This window comes from Salmo trutta, chromosome 11, assembly GCF_901001165.1.
Source record: "Salmo trutta chromosome 11, fSalTru1.1, whole genome shotgun sequence".
NCBI lineage: Eukaryota > Metazoa > Chordata > Actinopteri > Salmoniformes > Salmonidae > Salmo > Salmo trutta.
Genome location: NC_042967.1, coordinates 12,760,548 through 12,780,211, shown reverse-complemented (window position 1 = coordinate 12,780,211; position 19,664 = coordinate 12,760,548). Strand labels below are relative to the sequence as shown.

At 43.2% G+C, this 19,664-nt stretch overlaps 1 protein-coding gene across 1 annotated transcript in view; it reads left to right on the top strand.

The window, feature by feature from the left end:
* Nucleotides 1–19,445, top strand: part of LOC115202230 (rho GTPase-activating protein 10) — a 68,322-nt gene extending 48,877 nt beyond the window's left edge. Inside the window, exons 20-23 of the mRNA XM_029766217.1 lie at nt 2,005–2,161; nt 13,305–13,388; nt 14,427–14,527; nt 16,309–19,445. Of these exons, the coding sequence (XP_029622077.1) occupies nt 2,005–2,161; nt 13,305–13,388; nt 14,427–14,527; nt 16,309–16,397 (431 nt within the window). The 3' untranslated portion in view covers nt 16,398–19,445. The remainder of the gene's footprint in view (nt 1–2,004; nt 2,162–13,304; nt 13,389–14,426; nt 14,528–16,308) is intronic.
* The last annotated feature ends 219 nt before the right edge of the window (nt 19,446–19,664 follow it).

Sequence of the window (19,664 nt, the reverse complement as noted above, 5' to 3'; positions counted from 1 at the left end):
ACATTTTGCCAAAACTCAGGTGAAGCGGAACAAATACTTTAACAATATGTTGACACGTTATTAAAAGATATGACTGCCAGGGTTTGGAAGAAAATCCGGTCTCATTTGCAGGACAATGAACCAGGTGCCTTGATATTTTTATGGGCCGGTTCAATCCTGTGTTTAGCTTTTAGCATTAGCCAGGGTTGTATTCGTTAGTCATCAAATGGAAGACTACTTGAACTTGTCCAATACGAAACGCTTGCTTGCGCTTTCTGTATAAATAAAGTTTTTGTGCAGTAGCTAGGTTTCCATCCAATTGGCAACAGATTTTCATGCGAATATTGTCAAATCTGTAAAATGATATGCACATTTTCCCACCAGACATGTTTCTATCAAACTGACTCATTGTGCAGAAAAGGCTGTGTGGATGACGTAGTGCACATAAAAAATAAAAAAAATACTTTAGCAGTTAAATTCCCATGTACCAAAAATGATTTCCATTGAATTTTCAACTCTACTGATGGTTTTGTCACACAAACTGTTGTTTTATATAGCAAATGTTCCTATTCTGGTCTTATGTATGCTCTAGCCAACAGCTCACAGTGCAGATAGGCTACCTAAATTAGATTATTATGGATAAGAACAAAATAATTTCTCATTTGTCTTAACAGCATTGATCATGTCAGCAGAATCTTTTTTTTTTTTTATTGGAAAGCGCATCAATCTCATCACCGTGCACTTTGACCCCCCCCTGTGAAGTTCATCGTAACTTCATCTGTAGCCTAATAAACTGCATGCTTTCCCATGTCAATGTATCATTTGACTCCAAGTTTACTTTGATATGATGGTTATTATATCAATATTTGCGCATAAAGGCGTTTCCACCACCCATTTCTTGCATAAGTCATCTTACCCACACAAAAATATGTGGGTAATAATATTAAAATGTCGAATAAACAAATTGTCTGCCAGCATTTTATACAATTGTACCAGCATTTCCTGTTTCCATCAACCCGGTTGTGACTTTTTTGTAAGGTCATTTAATCCGCATAATGGCCCAGGCATTGTGTACAAAGCAGATGTTACATTTTACAAGAAGTCTCTGGTTTTGATTATTTTCTATTTGGGCTGTGTTTTCTAGTAAAAGTAATGAAGTAATTCTGAATAGCTCATTTGGATCGTGTAAACATGGAACATGAGTTTTGTTTTGACTGCAATATCCTCTTGATAGATGCTTCTTCTTAACTCTATACAGCTGAAGGTAGTGAAGGTTTTTAATAATGGTAGAAGAAAATGGGTTTAACTGATTCCAGACAGTCATTCATCTTGTGCTCAGTGCAACCAACAAAGCGACAGTTGCTTTTCTCCGACAGCGAAACGGCTTCTTGTAGTTGTGTAGACTTTGTTTCGATACAATCGAGGCTAATGTCATATAATCATTGTATGTGGCTTTTTCATATCAGTGTCATCTGATCTATAAGACCTACTGTCTTATAGATCAGGCCGAAAAGCTACAGTATTTTATGAACGTCCCTTTTATGATCATGATTGTCTTCGACAGAATCTGCAAACACTTTCTCCCACAGTGCAGCCCAGCACTGTCAGCCATTAGCTTTTAGTGCAGTCCAGGGGGACTCTGCCTGAACATCACTCATTTAATATAGACTCCCATAATCCAGAATGGCTGCCCTGTTGCTTTGATCGGTGTGGTGGGAAAGGAAACTACACAATTCCAAATGTAAACAAGCAACTTCCTTTAACTTTTCATTGCTGCTTAGAATAGTCTGTCCCTCAGTTTTAACAACCGGAACTAAGAGTTGTACTAGACAGTGAACTTGGCCTGGAACCTCGTCGCGTCCCTTAGTCATGGTGATCTCCTGGTCGTCACTGCCCCGTTATTCAGCTGCTGTCACAGGGTCATCCACAGAGCCGTGTTTAGCCTTGCTCCCCTAAATAAAGAACAAAGACGTTCTCGTCCAACAATTTGCTCTCAACGACTAACAGCCTTACTTCTCCTCTCAGTGTCACCGACGTCACCTGATGTCGGTTCCAACTCGGATGAGGCGTCGCTAGGCAGCAACGAGTCGGTGTCGTCCCAGTCGACTGCCTCGGGGACACCTCCGGAGAAGGCCAACCATGCTCCTCTTCTCGCCAGCCTCAGCACAGGAGACAGCCCAGGGTAAGTGGGTCTACATGGAGAAATGCCTGCTTATTTATTTTAATTTTAATTTTTTTCATCTTTATTTAACCAGGACAAGTTCTCATTTGCAACTGCGACCTTGCCAAGATAAAGCATAGCAATTCGACACACAACAACAGTTACACATGGAATAAACAAAACATACAGTAGAAAGAAAGCAAAGTCTATATACAGTGAGTGCAAATGAGATGAGTTAAGGCAATAAATAGGCCATGGTGGCGACGTAATTACAATATAGCAATTAAACACTGGAATGGTAGATGTGCAAGTAGAGATACTGGGGTGCAAAGGAGCAAGATAAATAAATACACTATGGGGATGAGGTAGATGGGCTGAGGTAGATGGGCTATGTACAGTGATCTGACAGCTGGTGCTTAAAGTTAGTGAGGGAGATATGAGTCTCCAGCTTCAGTGATTTTTGCAGTTCGTTCCAGTCATTGGCAGCAGAGAACTGGAAGGAAAGGCGACCAAAGGAGGAATTGGCTTTGGGGGTGACCAGTGAGATATACCTGCTGGAGCGCGTGCTACGAGTGGGTGGTGACCAGTGAGCTGAGATAAGGCGGGGCTTTATCTAGCAGAGACTTGTAGATAATCTGTAGCCAGTGGGTTTGGCGACGAGTATGAAGCGAGGGCCAACCAACGAGAGCGTACAGGTCGCAGTGGTGGGTATTGTATGGGGCTTTGGTGACAAAACGGATGGCACTGTGATAGACTGCATCCAATTTGTTGAGTAGAGTGTTGGAGGCTTTTTTTTTTATAGATGACATCGCCGAAGTCTAGGATCGGTAGGATGGTCAGTTTTACGAGGGTATGTTTGGCAGCATGAGTGAAGGATGCTTTGTTGCGATATAGGAAGCCGATTCTAAATTTAATTTTGGATTGGAGATGCTTAATGTGAGTCTGGAAGGAGAGTTTATAGTCTAACCAGACACCTAGGTAGTTGTCCACGTATTCTAAGTCAGCTGTCCAGAGTAGTGATGCTGGATGGGTGGGCAGGTGCGGGCAGTGATCGATTGAATAGCATGCATTTAAGAGCAGTTGGATGCCACGGAAGGAGAGTTGTATGGCATTGAAGCTCGTCTGGAGGTTAGTTAACAGTGTCCAAAGAGGGGCCAGAAGTATACAGAATGGTGTCGACTGCGTAGAGGTGGATCAGAGAATCACCAGCAGCAAGAGCAACGTCATTGATGTATGCAGAGAAGAGAGTCGGCCTGAGAATTGAACCCTGTGGCACCTCCATAGAGACTGCCAGAAGTCCGGACAACAGGCCCTCCGATTTGCCACCATTGAACTCAGAGAAGTAGTTGGTAAACCAGGCGAGGCAATCATTTGAGAAACCAAGGCTGTCGAGTCTGCCAATAAGAATGTGGTGATTGACAGTCAAGCCTTGGCCAGGTCGTTGAATACGGCTGCACAGTAATGTCTCTTATCGATGGTGGTTATGTTGTTTAGGACCTTGAGCGTGGCTGAGGTGCACCCATGACCGGCTCTGAAACCAGATTGCATAGCGGAGAAGGTACGGTGGGATTTGAAATGGTCGGTAACCTGTTTGTTAACTTGGCTTTCGAAGACCTTAGAAAGACAGGGTAGGATAGATATAGGTTTGTAGCAGTTTGGGTCTAGCGTGTCACCCCCTTTGAAGAGGGGGATGACCACGGCAGCTTTCCAATCTTTGGGAATCTCAGACGATACCAAAGAGGTTGAACAGGCTAGTAATAGGTGTTGCAACAATTTCGGCAGATCATTTTAGGAGAAGGTCCAGGTTGTCTTGCCCGGCTGATTTGTAGGGGTCCAGATTTTGCCGCTCTTTCAGAACATCAGCTATCTGGATTTGGGTGAAGGAGAAATGGTGGGGGCTTTGGTGGGTTGCTGTGGAGGGTGCTGGGCAGTTGACCGGGGTAGCCAGGTGGAAAGGTTAACCTCAGCATCAGTCTTTTCAGATATTCTGGTAACTTCAGTTGCAAGTAATGTATCCTGATTGGTGGTGTCACTATAGGATCAGCCATCATTTACATCGCTCCATGGCTAAAGAGAAGCCTACTATTTTACCCTAACCTCTTTACAATGCTGTATCTACTACAGGTTACCAACTCCCCTGAAATAGCCATTAATTCTTAATCACTCTTGCTAAACTTCTTCTGCACACCTAACTTCCCCCCCCCCCCCCCCCCCACTACCATCCACATTAAGATCTGTAGCCGTCTGACTTCACCCTCTCAAACTCAGACAGTCTGGAAGAGTGGAAGAGAGATGACATGTTGCAGTGGGATTGAATGTTTTCTCTACTCACACCACTTAGTCACTGACAGGGACATTTTGGTGTTGCTGGCTCTATTCATACAGCAAACCTTCATATCTCTTTAATTGAAACTCTATCTCTGTCACTGAGAAACTCTTTGAACTGAATATATCGCTAGTGTCATAACCTGCCCAAGAAAATATGCGTTTTTTTTTAATGTGGCACAGAAAATAAATTGATGCCCACTTCCTCCTCTGTCTACCCCTTCCCAGTCTCCACGTACATATGTAGCGCTCCTCGCTCTCCTCGCGCTCGCTCTCCTCGCGCCCGCTCGCTCCTCCCCCCCTGCCCTCCTCTCTATCCAACCCTTCTCTGTGAAGTCCTTGGTTTCTTTTAGTCTCCAGCCCACAGCTTGCCTTGAATGCTGATGCGAGGGCTAATAATAATATTGGGTTAGACTGCAGATGTTGGGCTGCTCTTTCTCTGCAGTGTCTCATGTCTGCAGATTCACCTTGTGGAAAAACTTTTTCTGACTCCCTCTACCCCTCGCCCACTTTCCCTCCCTTCCTCTCTCTGAGATGCTCAGAGTGCAATGAGTTCTTCTCACAAGACACACGAGCTGTAAAACAACAAAATTAGCACATACTTAACTGAGAAGAAAAATATGATTTCTCTTTGGTTTTCAAAGTGTGTCTCTCTCACACTCTCTCTGTGTGTGTCGCACCTCTAGCCTTGGCTCCAAATCGCCATGGTAGACAGACGGAGCTACAGTGGGTTACATAACCAAGACTCGTTTTTTCCATGTTTTCCCACTTCGTGGCTTCGCCTCTCCTCCAGTGGAACGGAAGGAGTGACCGGGAGGGGGTCGTGAATATTGCCATTATTTGTTTGGGAGACAGGTGGCGGTGCGTCAGCCGTGTAAATCGTATTGACTTTGGGAGATATTCTAGTTCACTCTTATAGCTCAGCTCTGACCTTTATGAAGACTGCCGTGTGTGCGAGAGCATGGCAGGGAGCACCTTTCTGGCAGAGGCCATGGCACCGTCACTCTCCACCAAAAAAGGCGTGGGAGTTGGAATGAGTGTGTACAGTAGGTAGCCTGTTTTCAGATCAATTTGTGATGCCTTGGCAATTCCTGTTTAGCTTGACAGTGACATTGACCATAGGAGTTGCCAAAACAGCACAAACAGATCTGGGACCAGGCTAGAATAACTCTACTTAATCAGCCTCAACACTGGAACCTGAAGTCACTGATGTGGTGCTTACTGCTCAATACCTGGAATTGTACCTAATTAGTACATCTGTTAAGCTTTTACCTGGAAAAAATGACATATTATACACAAGTTCAACAAAGTCTCTACATCAGACACTATTTTCTGTAGAGTGATTTTATCATCTCTGCCAACTTCAGTGTCTCTCATCCCCCCCCCCCCCCCCCCCCCCAAATTCACTATCTGGATCTCTCTGTGGCAGTCATTTCTAGACCTGGAGAGTGACTGTAATTCTGCCTCTTCTCCTCTTCCTCCCCATCCCTCTCTTGGCGGACAGCTGTGGATCATAGAACAGGGTTTCCTGCCCACCCAGATTGAAGGCAGTTTGTTGGTGCTTACCAGCTCAAATCAAATGTATTTGTTACATGTGTGTTTAGCAGATGTTATTGTGGGTGTAGCGAAATGCTTGTGCTTCTAGCTCCGAGAGTGCAGTAATATATCTAACAGTTTCACAACATGTACACATACATCTAAGTAAGGAATGGTTCAAGAATATATATATATATATATATATATGTGTGTGTGTGTGTGTATATGTATGTCAGAGTGGCAGCATTGGACTAAGAGTGATATAGAATACAGTATGTACATATGAGATGGGTGATGCAATATTTACACTCAATTATACTCTTCTAAGGTATCTTAGTCACTTTAGAGTACAGTTTATACATATAAGACCCTGCCCACCACTCCTCCAGTAATCAGTGATGTGGAAAGTCTCTCTTAGCCCAGAAAGAGGAGCAGTAGAAAGTCCCCCCTCCCTCCGTCTGTCCACCGTTAGCCCCATTGGCAGACCCTACCTGGCCTGGAGGCTGTGGGGTGGAATTCCTTTCCTGCCATACAGTAATGGGAACCAGCAGTGCACCTCTTTTGTACAGTGACTGCCCCCATATCCACACGATTATAAAACTAGTGGGAGCTGAACTGGTGACCGGAGGGCTGCTAGTGTCTGATCCCAGGTATCATCTCCTGTCCTGCTGTTGTGCCCTTGGGCAAGGCACTTAACACCAAAGCTGCTCTTGATCCAAGGGCACTGCTCTGCTCTCAATCCAGAGGCACTGCTCTGTGGCTTACCCTGTGCTTCTCAACGTGCGTCTTTATTTGTGGGGGGTTTAGATGGGCAGTTGGACGAATTTCAGTTTTTTACAAAATGGACACAGAATAACTAGGCTAAGTATGCTTCCACTGAAAATCTAGCTTCTGGCCTGTGTGAAGCCTATGAACTCAGATTGTTGCATGTTTAACTGAATGGTTAATGTCCTCCCATCTGTATTTTACTGCAGTGAGAAGGTCTAGGTAGGTGACTGCCATCGTTGAAGTGAATTCCCTTCTCAAAAGCATATTTCAAGTTAACCTCTTTGGGCTAGGGGGCAGTATTTTGACGTCTGGATGAAAAGTGTGCCCAAAGTAAACTGCCTGTTACTCAGGCCCAGAAGCTAGGATATGCATATAATTGGTAGATTTGGATAGAGAACACTAGTTTCTAAAACTGTTAAAATGTCTGAGTATAACAGAACTGATATGGCAGGTGAAAACCAGAGGACAAACCATAAAACAAAAAAATCTGCCTACCACTGCTTCCAATGCCTTTCATGTTTATTATGAGGCGAAAACCTCCCAGATTGCAGTTCCTAGGGCTTCCACTAGATGTCAAGTCTTTAGAAAGTTTCAAGCTTGTTTTTGGAAAAATTAGCTAGAATTTGTCGTTTTTCTTAGTGGCTCCCATTTTGCTGTAGTGTTTTCATGCTCGTTGATGAGAGCGCTTTTTGTTTATCTCCGGTAAAGACAACGATTCTCGGTCTTAAATTTTAATTGTTTTATTTACATATTAGGGTACCTGAGGTTTGATTTATAAATGTTGTTTGGGGAAGTTTATTAGTAACGTTTGGGATTTGTTTTTGTACGCATTTTGAAGGAGGGAAACCGGTGGATTATTGAATGAAGCGCACTTGCTAAACTGAGTTTTTGGGGATATAAAGGACACTATCAAACAGAAGGACCATTTGTGATGTAGCTGGGACCTTTTGGAGTGCCAACAGAAGAGCTTCAAAGGTAAGGCATTTATTATATCGCTATTTCTGACTTTCGTGGCGCACCTGCCTGGTTGAAAAATGTTTTTCATGCTTTTGTATGCGGGGCGCTGTCCTCAGATAATGGTGTGCTTTCGCTGTAAAGCCTTTCTTGAAATCTGACACAGCGGCTGAATTAACAAGTTAAGCTTTTTTTTGATGTATGACACTTGTATTTTCATGAATATGAAATATTTCTGTCATTTGAATTTTGCGCTCTGCAATTTCACCGGCTGTTGTGCGCCAGAAAGGTTAAACATGCTTAATTCCCTGTAGTCACCAACATAATACCATGATATTGTTTTGAGGAGTGTGCACAGTTATGAACTTGGTTATTAATAAACCAATTAGGCACATTTGGGCCGTCTTGATACATTTTGAAGATTGAACCATTGCATTTGTCTAAAACTTTGCACATTGCTGCCATCTAGTGGCCAAAACCAACATTTTGCCTGGGCTGGAATAATACATTATGGCCTTTCTCTTGCATTTCAAAGATGATGATAGAAAAACACGTTTTTTTTTTTTTCCTTTGTATTATCTTTTACCAGATCTAATGTGTTTTTATATTCTACTACATTCATTTCACATTTCCACAACCTTCAAAGTTAGATTTGGGTATGTCATTTTTAGGCGAAAATGTAATAAAGGGGTCTGATCCTTTAAGAGGATCTTTTGTCTTGCCCATTCACCCTATGAATGGCACACACAACCCATGTCTCCGTTGTCTCAAGGCTTAAAAATATTTTTTAACCAGTCTCCTCCCCTTCATCTACACTGATTTTGAAGTGGATGTAACCAGTTGCATCAATAAGGGATCATAGCTTTCACCTGGATTCACCTGGTCAGTCTGTCATGGAAAGAGCAGGTGTTCCTAATGTATTATAAGTTCAGTGTATGTAATCATATTTCAATAAAAACAATCTGAGTAATTTGAGGCTCTGTGATATTTTGATTAACGAGACACACCCAAAAAGTTATTTTCCTGTGTCTGGCTTAGTTGGATTTATCCAAAAACAAATTACATTTTCCACTCTGTTCATTTGGCAGGTTTCTAGGGCAACCATTTATCCTGTAATCATTTCAGTACCTATTTACTCGACATGTCTTTTCCAGATCTTCATAGTTGCCATTTCATTAATAGCCTTTTCTTGTGTAGTGAAGTCACGACTTTTAAGACTGAATATTTCGATTTGAGTGTGTGATTTGAATCTGTTTTTGTGGGTGAGTGTACCCTCGTGTAAACACTAACATGCAATTGTGAGTGTTTGCCTGTTTTAGTGCCTGTATACTGTGTGTGGACGCACACACATCCACTCTGCCACCTTTCCCCCTCCATCCCCCTACCTTTGCAGTAAAGAGTGCATCTCAGCACCTACCCTCAGGTGGGTAAAGTGACAGTGCTCCTGTTCTGCTGTTGGCCCAGGCAGACGGTGTGCTGTGCGGACGGAGACTGAGGTTAATGAGTGGATTTGCTGCACTGCAGCGCTCCGTCCCCCCCATGCTGATGTGGAGCAGCTGAGACTCCAGTGGCCCCTCTCCACACACACACTCACACTGTCTGCAGAGCTATAAATCACCCACACCATCCGGCATCCACTGCACTGACTGAACCTGACTAGAACCTGATGGAGGGAGAGGTTGGAGAGAGGAGGGGGGGATGGATAGATGGAGGAGAGAGGCCATGTCTACACTTGAGTTAATGCAGTTTTCATATTCTGATCGTGGAATTCTGAACACGTCATGTATCTACAACTACATTTTAAATGTGGCCACAGTGTGTCCAGATTCCCTTTTCCCGCTATATTAAAATGCCAGTATGCATTCTGCAAATTATGGTAACACAACAACTTTTGTTGATCCTCCTCTCCACCCTCTCCGAGTTGGGCATCTCCGGCGCGGCCCACGCTTGGATTGCGTCCTACCTGACAGGTCGCTCCTACCAGGTGGCGTGGCGAGAATCTGTCTCCGCACCACGCGCTCTCACCACTGGTGTCCCCCAGGGCTCTGTTCTAGGCCCTCTCCTATTCTCGCTATACACCAAGTCACTTGGCTCTGTCATATCCTCAAATGGTCTCTCCTATCATTGCTATGCAGACGACACACAATTAATCTTCTCCTTTCCCCCTTCTGATAACCAGGCGGCGAATCGCATCTCTGCATGTCTGGCAGACATATCAGTGTGGATGACGGATCACCACCTCAAGCTGAACCTCGGCAAGAAGGAGATGCTCTTCCTCCCGGGGAAGGACTGCCCGTTCCATGATCTCGCCATCACGGTTGACAACTCCCTTGTGTCCTCCTTCCAGAGTGCTAAGAACCTTGGCGTGATCCTGGACAACACCCTGTCGTTCTCCACTAACATCAAGGCGGTGACCCGATCCTGTAGGTTCATGCTCTACAACATTCGCAGAGTACGACCCTGCCTCACACAGGAAGCGACGCAGGTCCTAATCCAGGCACTTGTCATCTCCCGTCTGGATTACTGCAACTCGCTGTTGGCTGGGCTCCCTGCCTGTGCCATTAAACCCCTACAACTCATCCAGAACGCCGCAGCCCGTCTGGTGTTCAACCTTCCCAAGTTCTCTCACGTCACCCCGCTCCTCCGCTCTCACCACTGGCTTCCAGTTGAAGCTCGCATCCGCTACAAGACCATGGTGCTTGCCTACGGAGCTGTGAGGGGAACGGCACCTCCATACCTTCAGGCTCTGATCAGGCCCTACACCCAAAGAAGGGCACTGCGTTCATCCACCTCTGGCCTGCTGGCCCCCCCACCTCTGAGGAAGCACGGTTCCCGCTCAGCCCAGTCCAAACTGTTCGCTGCTCTGGCACCCCAATGGTGGAACAAGCTCCCTCACGACGCCAGGACAGCGGAGTCAATCACCACCTTCCGGAGACACCTGAAACCCCACCTCTTTAAGGAATACCTGGGATAAGATAAAGTAATCCTTCTACCCCCCCTTAAAAGATTTAGATGCACTATTGTAAAGTGGTTGTTCCACTGGATATCATAAGGTGAATACACCAATTTGTAAGTCGCTCTGGATAAGAGCGTCTGCTAAATGACTTAAATGTAATGTAAACTTGATGGCTGTAGCTAACTAGCCAGCTAACCTCTGCAATCTATTTAGCCTTGCTTGCTAGCTTACTACAAACGGGTTAGGCTTTGCTTGCTAGCTTACTACAAACGGGTTAGGCTAACTCTAGCCAAACAAAAAATAGTTTTTCCAAAATGTAAGCTAGCTGGCTAGCATTTGAGTCCAGCAAACACGTTCCTCACACGCTAGGAACGCATTTCCTCTGACTATAATGAAAGGGTGACTCTGTCCCAAAACACACATTTTCTGGAGACTTGTGTGAGGAGTGCTGATGACGTGATTGCGTCCAGACTGAGGAGAAATCCACACACAATGCAGCCCTGACCACCTGAAGTGGTCAGACAGATCTGAACACAATCACACCACAGAGAGACTTTTGTGCATCTAGACCAGTCTATTCAGTGCGGTCTTCGTATTCTGATAGCAAAAGTCATGGCCAGAGAGAGGTAGGGACTGTGCCCTCATTCCCATCCCACCTGTAACCCCTGCCCCCCAGGCCATCCCAAGCTGTTCCCTCTAATTGTATTTTAGTGTCTCTATGGGAGCAGCGGCTAGAAGCAATTTACTCATTACGCTGTATTAGCATGGGCCCCGGGCAGGGAAGGAGGGAGGGCGGCTTGACGCTGGCTGTCCCCCTCAGCCCCACTGTGCCTTGGCTGGCCCTGCTCTGTCTCTGGAGGTTAAAGTAGGACGAGACTTGACGCAGAGAGCATAAAAGAGCGCAGACACACTCTCTGCCCCCTACTTTAGCAATAAAGAGCGTATGGCACAAGACGACATCTTTACTAGTAATGGTTAATAGGATTGGTATGGCTGTTTTTAGAGTGGATGGTCATGTCTATAGGGTGTCTCCTCTTATATCCATTTAGTGAACAGATGTTGTTATGGGCTGTGACCTCCCAGGGAGTTTATAGAGGACAGTTGAATTAGTGGGGAAGTGGAGGCTTTACTGTTAAGGGAATTGTTTTCCCCTCCAGTTACACTGTGTTCAGGCTAAAGGACCTCTAGTAATGGTTTTCTAGAACATTCTCTAACTTTCTAAGTTGGTGATACTGTTTTTTTATTTTATTTATTTTTTTAGTGTCTGTCCTGAGAACAGTGGAAGTTGTTCCTATGGGGAAAAGAAGATTGGGTCAATTGCGTGTACTTTGTTCTTTTGTACCATTGGACTAATCTATATGTCAAATATCAGTAAAATAAGTGGTTAAAATGTAGGACATTGATTTTCAAAAATATTCAAACAATGCTTCATAATAAAGTGAGGACAGCTGTGAACTTCCCCAGATTTGAATAATTATGCACCTGCTTTCAATGTTTTATTCATAGGGGGTTATGTCTTTCTCTGTTCCTCTCGCTCTCTCTCTGTGTGTGTGTGTGTGTGTGTGTGGTGTGTGTGTGTGTGTTCCTCTGTCTAAATTTGCTCTCTCCAGCATTCTGCAATCAGCATGTTGAAGGCTGTTGAATTGTCCTGAGATGGTGGGGGGGGGGGTCAAGGGCATTATCAAAGAAACAGCCAGTGTCTATTCAGCCCCAATATGAGAATGTTTATTTTTTTATCTGATAGTCAGTCAGTAGTTTTTTTTTTTTTTTTTCTAAAGTGATGACCCTTGATTCTGTTTCCTGCTGTTTTTCACAAAGGGTCAAAATGTCTCTGCTTTTGTTTTGCTCTTTCCTTTTTTGAAACACTCCACAGAATTTGTCCTTTTTTTAAAAAAATTCTCACATAAATAAACTTGTGTAGAATTTTCTAAATGTGCCCTTCACTACAGAATTGTTTTTACAAAAACTGTTCAAACAAAGGTAATTAGAACAAAACCTATGAGTTCCTGTAAGCCTTGCCAAGGCTGTGTAGATTCTGGAGGTGGAATATTAATTGGCTGCGTGTGAAAGTAGCTAGCTGTTCTTAAGTGTGGTGCTCTTCTCAGCCTCTACTCTCTGCCACACACTGTCCCCTGTTGAAGTCCCCTGCTGAAATCCCCTCTGGCTTTCCCCCCACAGCTCAAGGGCACTAGCCATTTAAACATCACACTCTACCTCACTCCCAACAATTGCTAATGATTTCAGTGTAAATTATAGCAGTTGTCTTGATGGCTGTGTACTTTTTTTTATTATGTTGGTGACTACAGGGAATGTTTAACTTAAACAACTTGAAATGTGTTTGAGAAGTGAATTCCCTTTTCAACTTAACGACGGCGGTCACCTAGACCTTCTCACTGCAGTAAAATACAGATGGGAGGACATTAACCATTCAGTTAAACATGCAACAATCTGAGTTCATAGGCTTCACACAGGCCAGGGAAAAGACTAAGACCCACTACTGGGAGGATGCAGTGGTCACTAACGTTGTGTTGGCAGACCACTGTCTGGTGTCATTGGGATGCTACTGTAGGTATTCGGTATCTGGTTATAGATGTTTGACCCTCTGTTCCCTCTGTTTGACTGCAGGGCCTGCATCGCTGTAGCAGCCTCGTGGCTCAACTCTGGAGCCCTGACCAAAGCCAGTTCTGATGGGGACAAGACCGTGGACGGGTAAGTGCGCACAGGTATTTGAATGGACTCTGTGGGAACTCTGTAGACTCGTAGCCCATAACTGTTATCCATAGCTGGGCTTACCTACCAGACAAAAAAAATTAATTCAAGCTTTCAAATTATGTTGAGGAAATTGCACATGGCCAAGTCATTATGGGCAATCCATTATGTTATTTAATATATACAAAAGGCCTGTTTCTCCAGATCCCATAAGAATACCCTCTATTCAAAAGAACAAATTCCAAAGTGCAGGTGAAGATTGTTGCGGTGACAACTCGGCATCCGCAAAAGTTTTTCAGTTTGAATAGATATTATGTTTTGGTCTCCAGCGCTCTCCAACGTTGTTGTTGTTGCTGCAGAGTGTAGGTATATGAAATATTTATCAGGGTATGAGGTATTGAAGGCTGAGTTTTCTACATAGTTCTCAACTGGCAGCAGGCATTACTATTTGCAAAGGGGGCAAAACAACACGAGCCTTGCCGAATAAACACATTGTTTTCTCAAGGCCAGAAAAGCATCTTCTCTAACCTCTGCAGGGCCATGCATGCATATAGTTTCTTAGACAACCCTTTTACCACACATTCACTTTAAGAATGTAGCCTCAGTGTCTAGGTCTGTAACCACTACGGGTAGAATTTTGCATAAAACCGTGCCAGGGGAGGAACTCTCAGGAATTCCTTTCGGCTGTTTTGTTTGTGTAAACCTGCTTTAGAGATGCCCCGCTCTAATTATCTCAGTAGAACCATAATGGTTGTCTATCGCTGTGGCCTGACGCATGTCTGCAGTCTGAGATGCATCCACGCTGACCCTGTGTCTCAGAGAGGGACGGTGTGTGGCCTCGCTCGCCAGGTTCAGATAGCGGCCAGACAAGTCCTCTTGGTTCGCGCCAGCCCCTGAGATACCCGTAGTCCTTTTGCTCATTTTCTCCCTGCTGTTTCAGTACTGATCACCTAGCCCAGATTGAACCGTGGAGTAATCCTCTGATCTCCCTCTCTCTTCCAAAGCCCCGCCAGCTCACTGATTGTCTTCATTTTTCAGTGTCACCGGTGGCGGCGGCAAGAGAGCCATGGCGGTGTACCCGTGCGAGGCCGAGCACGAATCCGAGTTATCCTTCCGGGTCGGAGCAATATTCAGCGCCGGTAAGTGTTATCGCTCCGACAACGGTCGGTCGCTCACGCTGAAATCTCAAAGAACCGCTGGGCATATTGGATTCTGTGAGGGAACCGGTAACAGGATCTTGAATCAGACTGAGTGATGGATAGAGGGGATTGAGGGAGAGAGGAGGGGGTAGAGTGACTCTCCAGTCCATCTGAAAATGGGACTTGACAGAGCTCTAGTCAGTCAAGGGAAATGGACTTGATACACAGGAGTCTCTACAACAGGAGGATATGTCATTTTGTCCTTGACAAGATACAATGCGTCCGTGGCTGGGTATTACCAGCCGATTATCATTGAGGGCTTACTCAAGTATGCAAATGGACTGGGGTTCCTGAAGATGCAAGACACTTGCCTAGCTACCCATCCATATGCCTCTTGCCAAACTGATGTTTCTTCTCCACGATGAGTCTGGATTTGCGCTATGATTTCTAGAATGCGAACACATTCTGACCATTCTGATTGGTCCCAGAAACCGATGGGTTGGGCCAGAGCCAGCTTCCATGATGACTTTATCAACTTTGATTTGTTAGAGATTGAATCGCTGATTTTAATTTGTTTTGTACAACTCCCCTCAATGACTTCTAGGATGTCAGATTCAGACGGAATGTATATAGCAATGTAACAGAGCAGAGGAACAAAATTCAGGGTGAGTGGTCAGGCAAGTGAGACACTCTACTAATAAAATATTATCTGGTATGGGGTTGTTTTCCAATTGAGTTTAACTGAGGTGCCTAACTCAGGCGGAAAATATAAAATGTACGTCCTCGAGCCAAAAATATTTGAAAAACGATTCACTGTCTCGTATTGAGAATCCAACAATCTCAAAGCCACACACTATCAATTGGCAGTGCATGGGTTGACAAATGAAAGAACCCTTGTCAAAAGAAGTGTTACTGTATGAGGGCAAATATGGCCAATCACTTGACTAGAGACTTATATTGGCTTGCGCATACCTAACCAAACATGGTCGAAACATACTTTATCAATAGTTTTAATAATGGCACAGCTTGATTTAATATCTTGGGTTTTCCATCCCATAAGAAATCGTATCACATGAAATAATATACACCACAAGCAAGGGAGCCAAATAACACGTAAAACATTTTAGAGATGGGTTAGAAAATACTAAAGTTATGCGTCAACATATCTCAGCCCATTTCACTTTAGTCAAATATACAGAGTTTGGGTAGGAATCCATTGGCGCTGTATTTTGTTGCCAATTTACCTCCTATCATCTCTCATTCAGTCTGAAGATGGTCCGGCACCATGGGAAGACCAACTTAAAAACATTTTCAAACATTTTGCAATGAAGAATTCTGATTGGAGAAGTCCCTCCCTGCATGTCTGTTTTTAATCCATTTAGTGCCTAATTAACATGTCCCTGTTCTCTGAAAAGCTTCTCTGTGCCAAACAACATGTTTTTATACAGCCTACCCTCTTGAGTCATTCTCCCAGCAAATGGGGTACATTACCTGAACGGACAAAATGAGGATGACATGGCACCGGGACATTGCCCATCACTTTCCGTATTTCCAGAGCACAGAAAGTTACATTTTTATTTCCACCACAATTTCAGTGTTTGCAGAGATGATGGTTGTATTTATATACTCGATCTATGCCAACTATAAAATGTCAACTATAAAGCTCTGAGCAAAACTTTCTCTCACTGACACAACCATCTGTGTTTTCTAACACTGAGGAAATGCAGTGTGTTTACTCCTATCTCACCCTGTCCCCTGGTACCTTCTGTTCCCATCTGCAGTGGCACCTTCCAGGGAACCTGGCTGGCTGGAAGGAGAGCTGGAGGGGAAGAAAGGCCTCATCCCTGAAAACTATGTGGAGATGCTGTAGTCCAGAACCTTAGACCTCTTAGCCTGTATACTCTCAGTGGAAGACTAGCCTTGTCCCAGGGCTGTTTGTGTTGTATACTTTTATATGGTCATAGTCATTACCAAACATACCAAACCGTGGAAGTTTGCTATACAGCAAAACATTGTTGGGAAGACCGCACAAACAGATCTGGGACCAGGCTAGTGGAAGAGGGGTCTCGTCATCCCTGACAATCTACGTCTAGATGCTGTATGCCAAACCCAAGGGTCGCCTGGCCTGCCACCATCTATGGCTGTATCTCGCCCAACGGTCACCTTATACATGGTATCCATGAAGTTGATGTTGACACACTCCCATTCATACTTTTATGCCTTCAACTCTCACGTTCCCTGCCCGGCGACTACTATGCGTTCATCAACACATTCGTCAACTCGAATGCAGAATAATAATAAATATCCCCCAGCAATGAGGTACAATCCATTATCTTGGATATAGGAAAGTAAGTAACATTTTAAGGTGCCTTACAACACCAAGACAGAGTTGACATGTATTTACTGAACGGGTATGTTTGGAAAATGCTAAAGAGTTGTGTTCTGTGAAGAATGTCTGGAATACTCTTCAAGAGGTGCTTTGGTATATTATGATGTATTTAATTGGCACATTGATTGCATTTTTTTTTTTTTTACCACAATAATATTATTTTATTTTCAAAGTATGGTATCCACCGTTGTCTGATTGTACACTGACATGCCAGTCATATTGGAATGGTTCTCCTTCGATAGAAATATAATTACTAGAATGGTTCATGTATGTCTATGGTTCACACTCTTCCTCTGCATACTTGTTGACCTAGACGTTCAATGATGTCCGAACAGACTAGTTATCGGGTCGTTTCCAATTCAAAAAGCACAAGGAGGATTTCGACACCCACCATCTCAGATTGTGCTGAAATGGTTTCTGTAGTTACAAACAGCTAAGATTAGCATTCCTGAAACATTATTTTATCTCTTAAGAATTTAAGCTAATTCATTGCACCCAAATTGGCCATTTAAAATAATAGGATTTAAATAATCTTCAATAAATATAGTAACATTTGACCATAATTCCTCCTAACAATGAGTAAGACATGAGGAATCCAATAGCCACCCATATACCCCTCACACTCCTTACCAACTGCACCCCAACAACCAGTATCAGTTCTGTCTAGCAAGTAGTATGGAGCTGTGGCCTTGGAGTATTGCAGCTTCATCCTATGTAATGTGTTTCCTGTGAATCTGGTGGGGTCCTTACATGGGTCACAGCATTTGTCCCATGTAACAAACATGGGTCACAAAATTGCCATGCAATTTACTTTTGCAACTTTGGGTAGAAAAACCAATAGCTTTTGCTCATGATGAAACTAAATTGTGGCCATCCTCATAATTCAAGTCAGTCCTCTATGAAAGCAGTCCAGGTTGTCCTTCTCTTAGGCTTAATCTGTGTCCAGGAAACAGCCCCTCTGTGGTTTATTCCCTTTAAAAAAAGGTCTGGATTAGTTTGACCATTCCTGGTGAATAAACAAACCATTAGGCTACAGCAGTTGTAATGGTTTCAATGTTATGCTCTTCAATGGGAAAAGTCCCAAACACACACTAGTATTTTGCAATGGTGTTGGGTTTAATGGTACAAGTTGCTAGTCACACAACATATATATTTTCAAATCATTCTATTAAAAAACATACGACTGCCATGCAATAGTTTATAATTTTGTTAGGGTTTTTGTCACATTTGAGTCACTCACTAGCCCATTTCTTCAAAGTGTTGGTTGTAGGAAAAGTTTTCATGAGAATTGCACCATAGGCGTTGCCCACTAAGAGCTGCCATTTTTGTTGGGTTGAATCATTAGGCTGCTAAGACAGACAAACTGAATTGCTTTCATGGAGGACTGTCTTCACTTGTGAGGATGACCACACAATTTGTTTTCATCATGAGCAAAAGCTATTGGTTTTCTACCCAAAGTTGCAAAGAAAATGTGATTTGTTTAATAAACACAAGACCAGCAACATTTACAAAGGGGTGTGTCAGTAGTAGGAACAGCAACATCAAGTTGACGCAACCTGGTACTTTCAGACTATTATTTTGTAAATAAAACAAGTGATTTCAAATGGCAAATTTCTCTGAATGGGGAAAAAGAGGGAATACATAGAATGAAGAAGCAATACTCCAAGCCGGCAGCTCCATAATACTTGTTAGACAGAACTAATACTGATCATTGGTGTGCGGGTGGTCCTTGGGTGGCTTTGGATCTTTTTATTGGATTCCTCATGTCTTGCTCAATGACAGGAAAACATTTGGTCCAAAGAAGATGTGTACTATATTGATTGAATATTATGTGAATCTTGTAAATTAGAAGGGCCAAATTGGGTGTGATCAAATAAAATGTCAACAAAATGTTGCAGGAATGGCTTACTGAAAGGACATGGAATGAGTATCTAAAGTTCTGGTCAATTCTTTAGATGTGACAATGTTCAACTCAATGCCGCAATGATGTATGGGAATGTGCAAAACAAAGTGGGGTTTTATTGAAAACCGGGTTTTATAGATCCATATTCGACGTTTACGAAAATTTAGATGACATTCACATAATTTTTATTATTCTGTACCAAATTGACTGACGAGACTCTTTTATTATTATTACCACGACCACAAATGCAGTATTTTCCAAATCTTGTCTATGGCTGTGTATATAGTTATTTTAAAAGGCCACACAAAATGCCAAGTATATTCTATTCTAAAGCCCTTTTTTTTTAGTGGTCAACGGAGTTAGTTTTTAGTGGTTTCATTTGGAGTGGTTTTTACAATTGTAAGTGTACTAAACACATCACAATACTTTTTATTCTATAGCCGTTCAACAAAGCCGGTTTCATTTTTCTAAGAGCTTTTGTTCTCTCATTTTGCATTGCAATTGAAGTAATTTAAGACAGTGATTCATGACATTTCTAAAGGTCTTGGCATCCATTTCAATTTTGTAACATTGATGTCCTCTTGATCAATGTTAAATAAATAAAGACATTTTTATTCTTTACCCCATTATGTATTCTTCTGATAATTGGAGAGTAGACAGACACCGCAGACTGAAATGGTCCTCCCAAAATAATATTTGATATAAAAAAAGTAAAATGGCAACTCTACTGAATCGTTTCAATGAAGTTTGTTGGACTGTCAGGACTTTCTGTGGAAGAACAATGGAATAGAATATATCAAAGGTTATCATTTTGGGGGCCCAAAAATTAAAAAAAAAAAGGACAT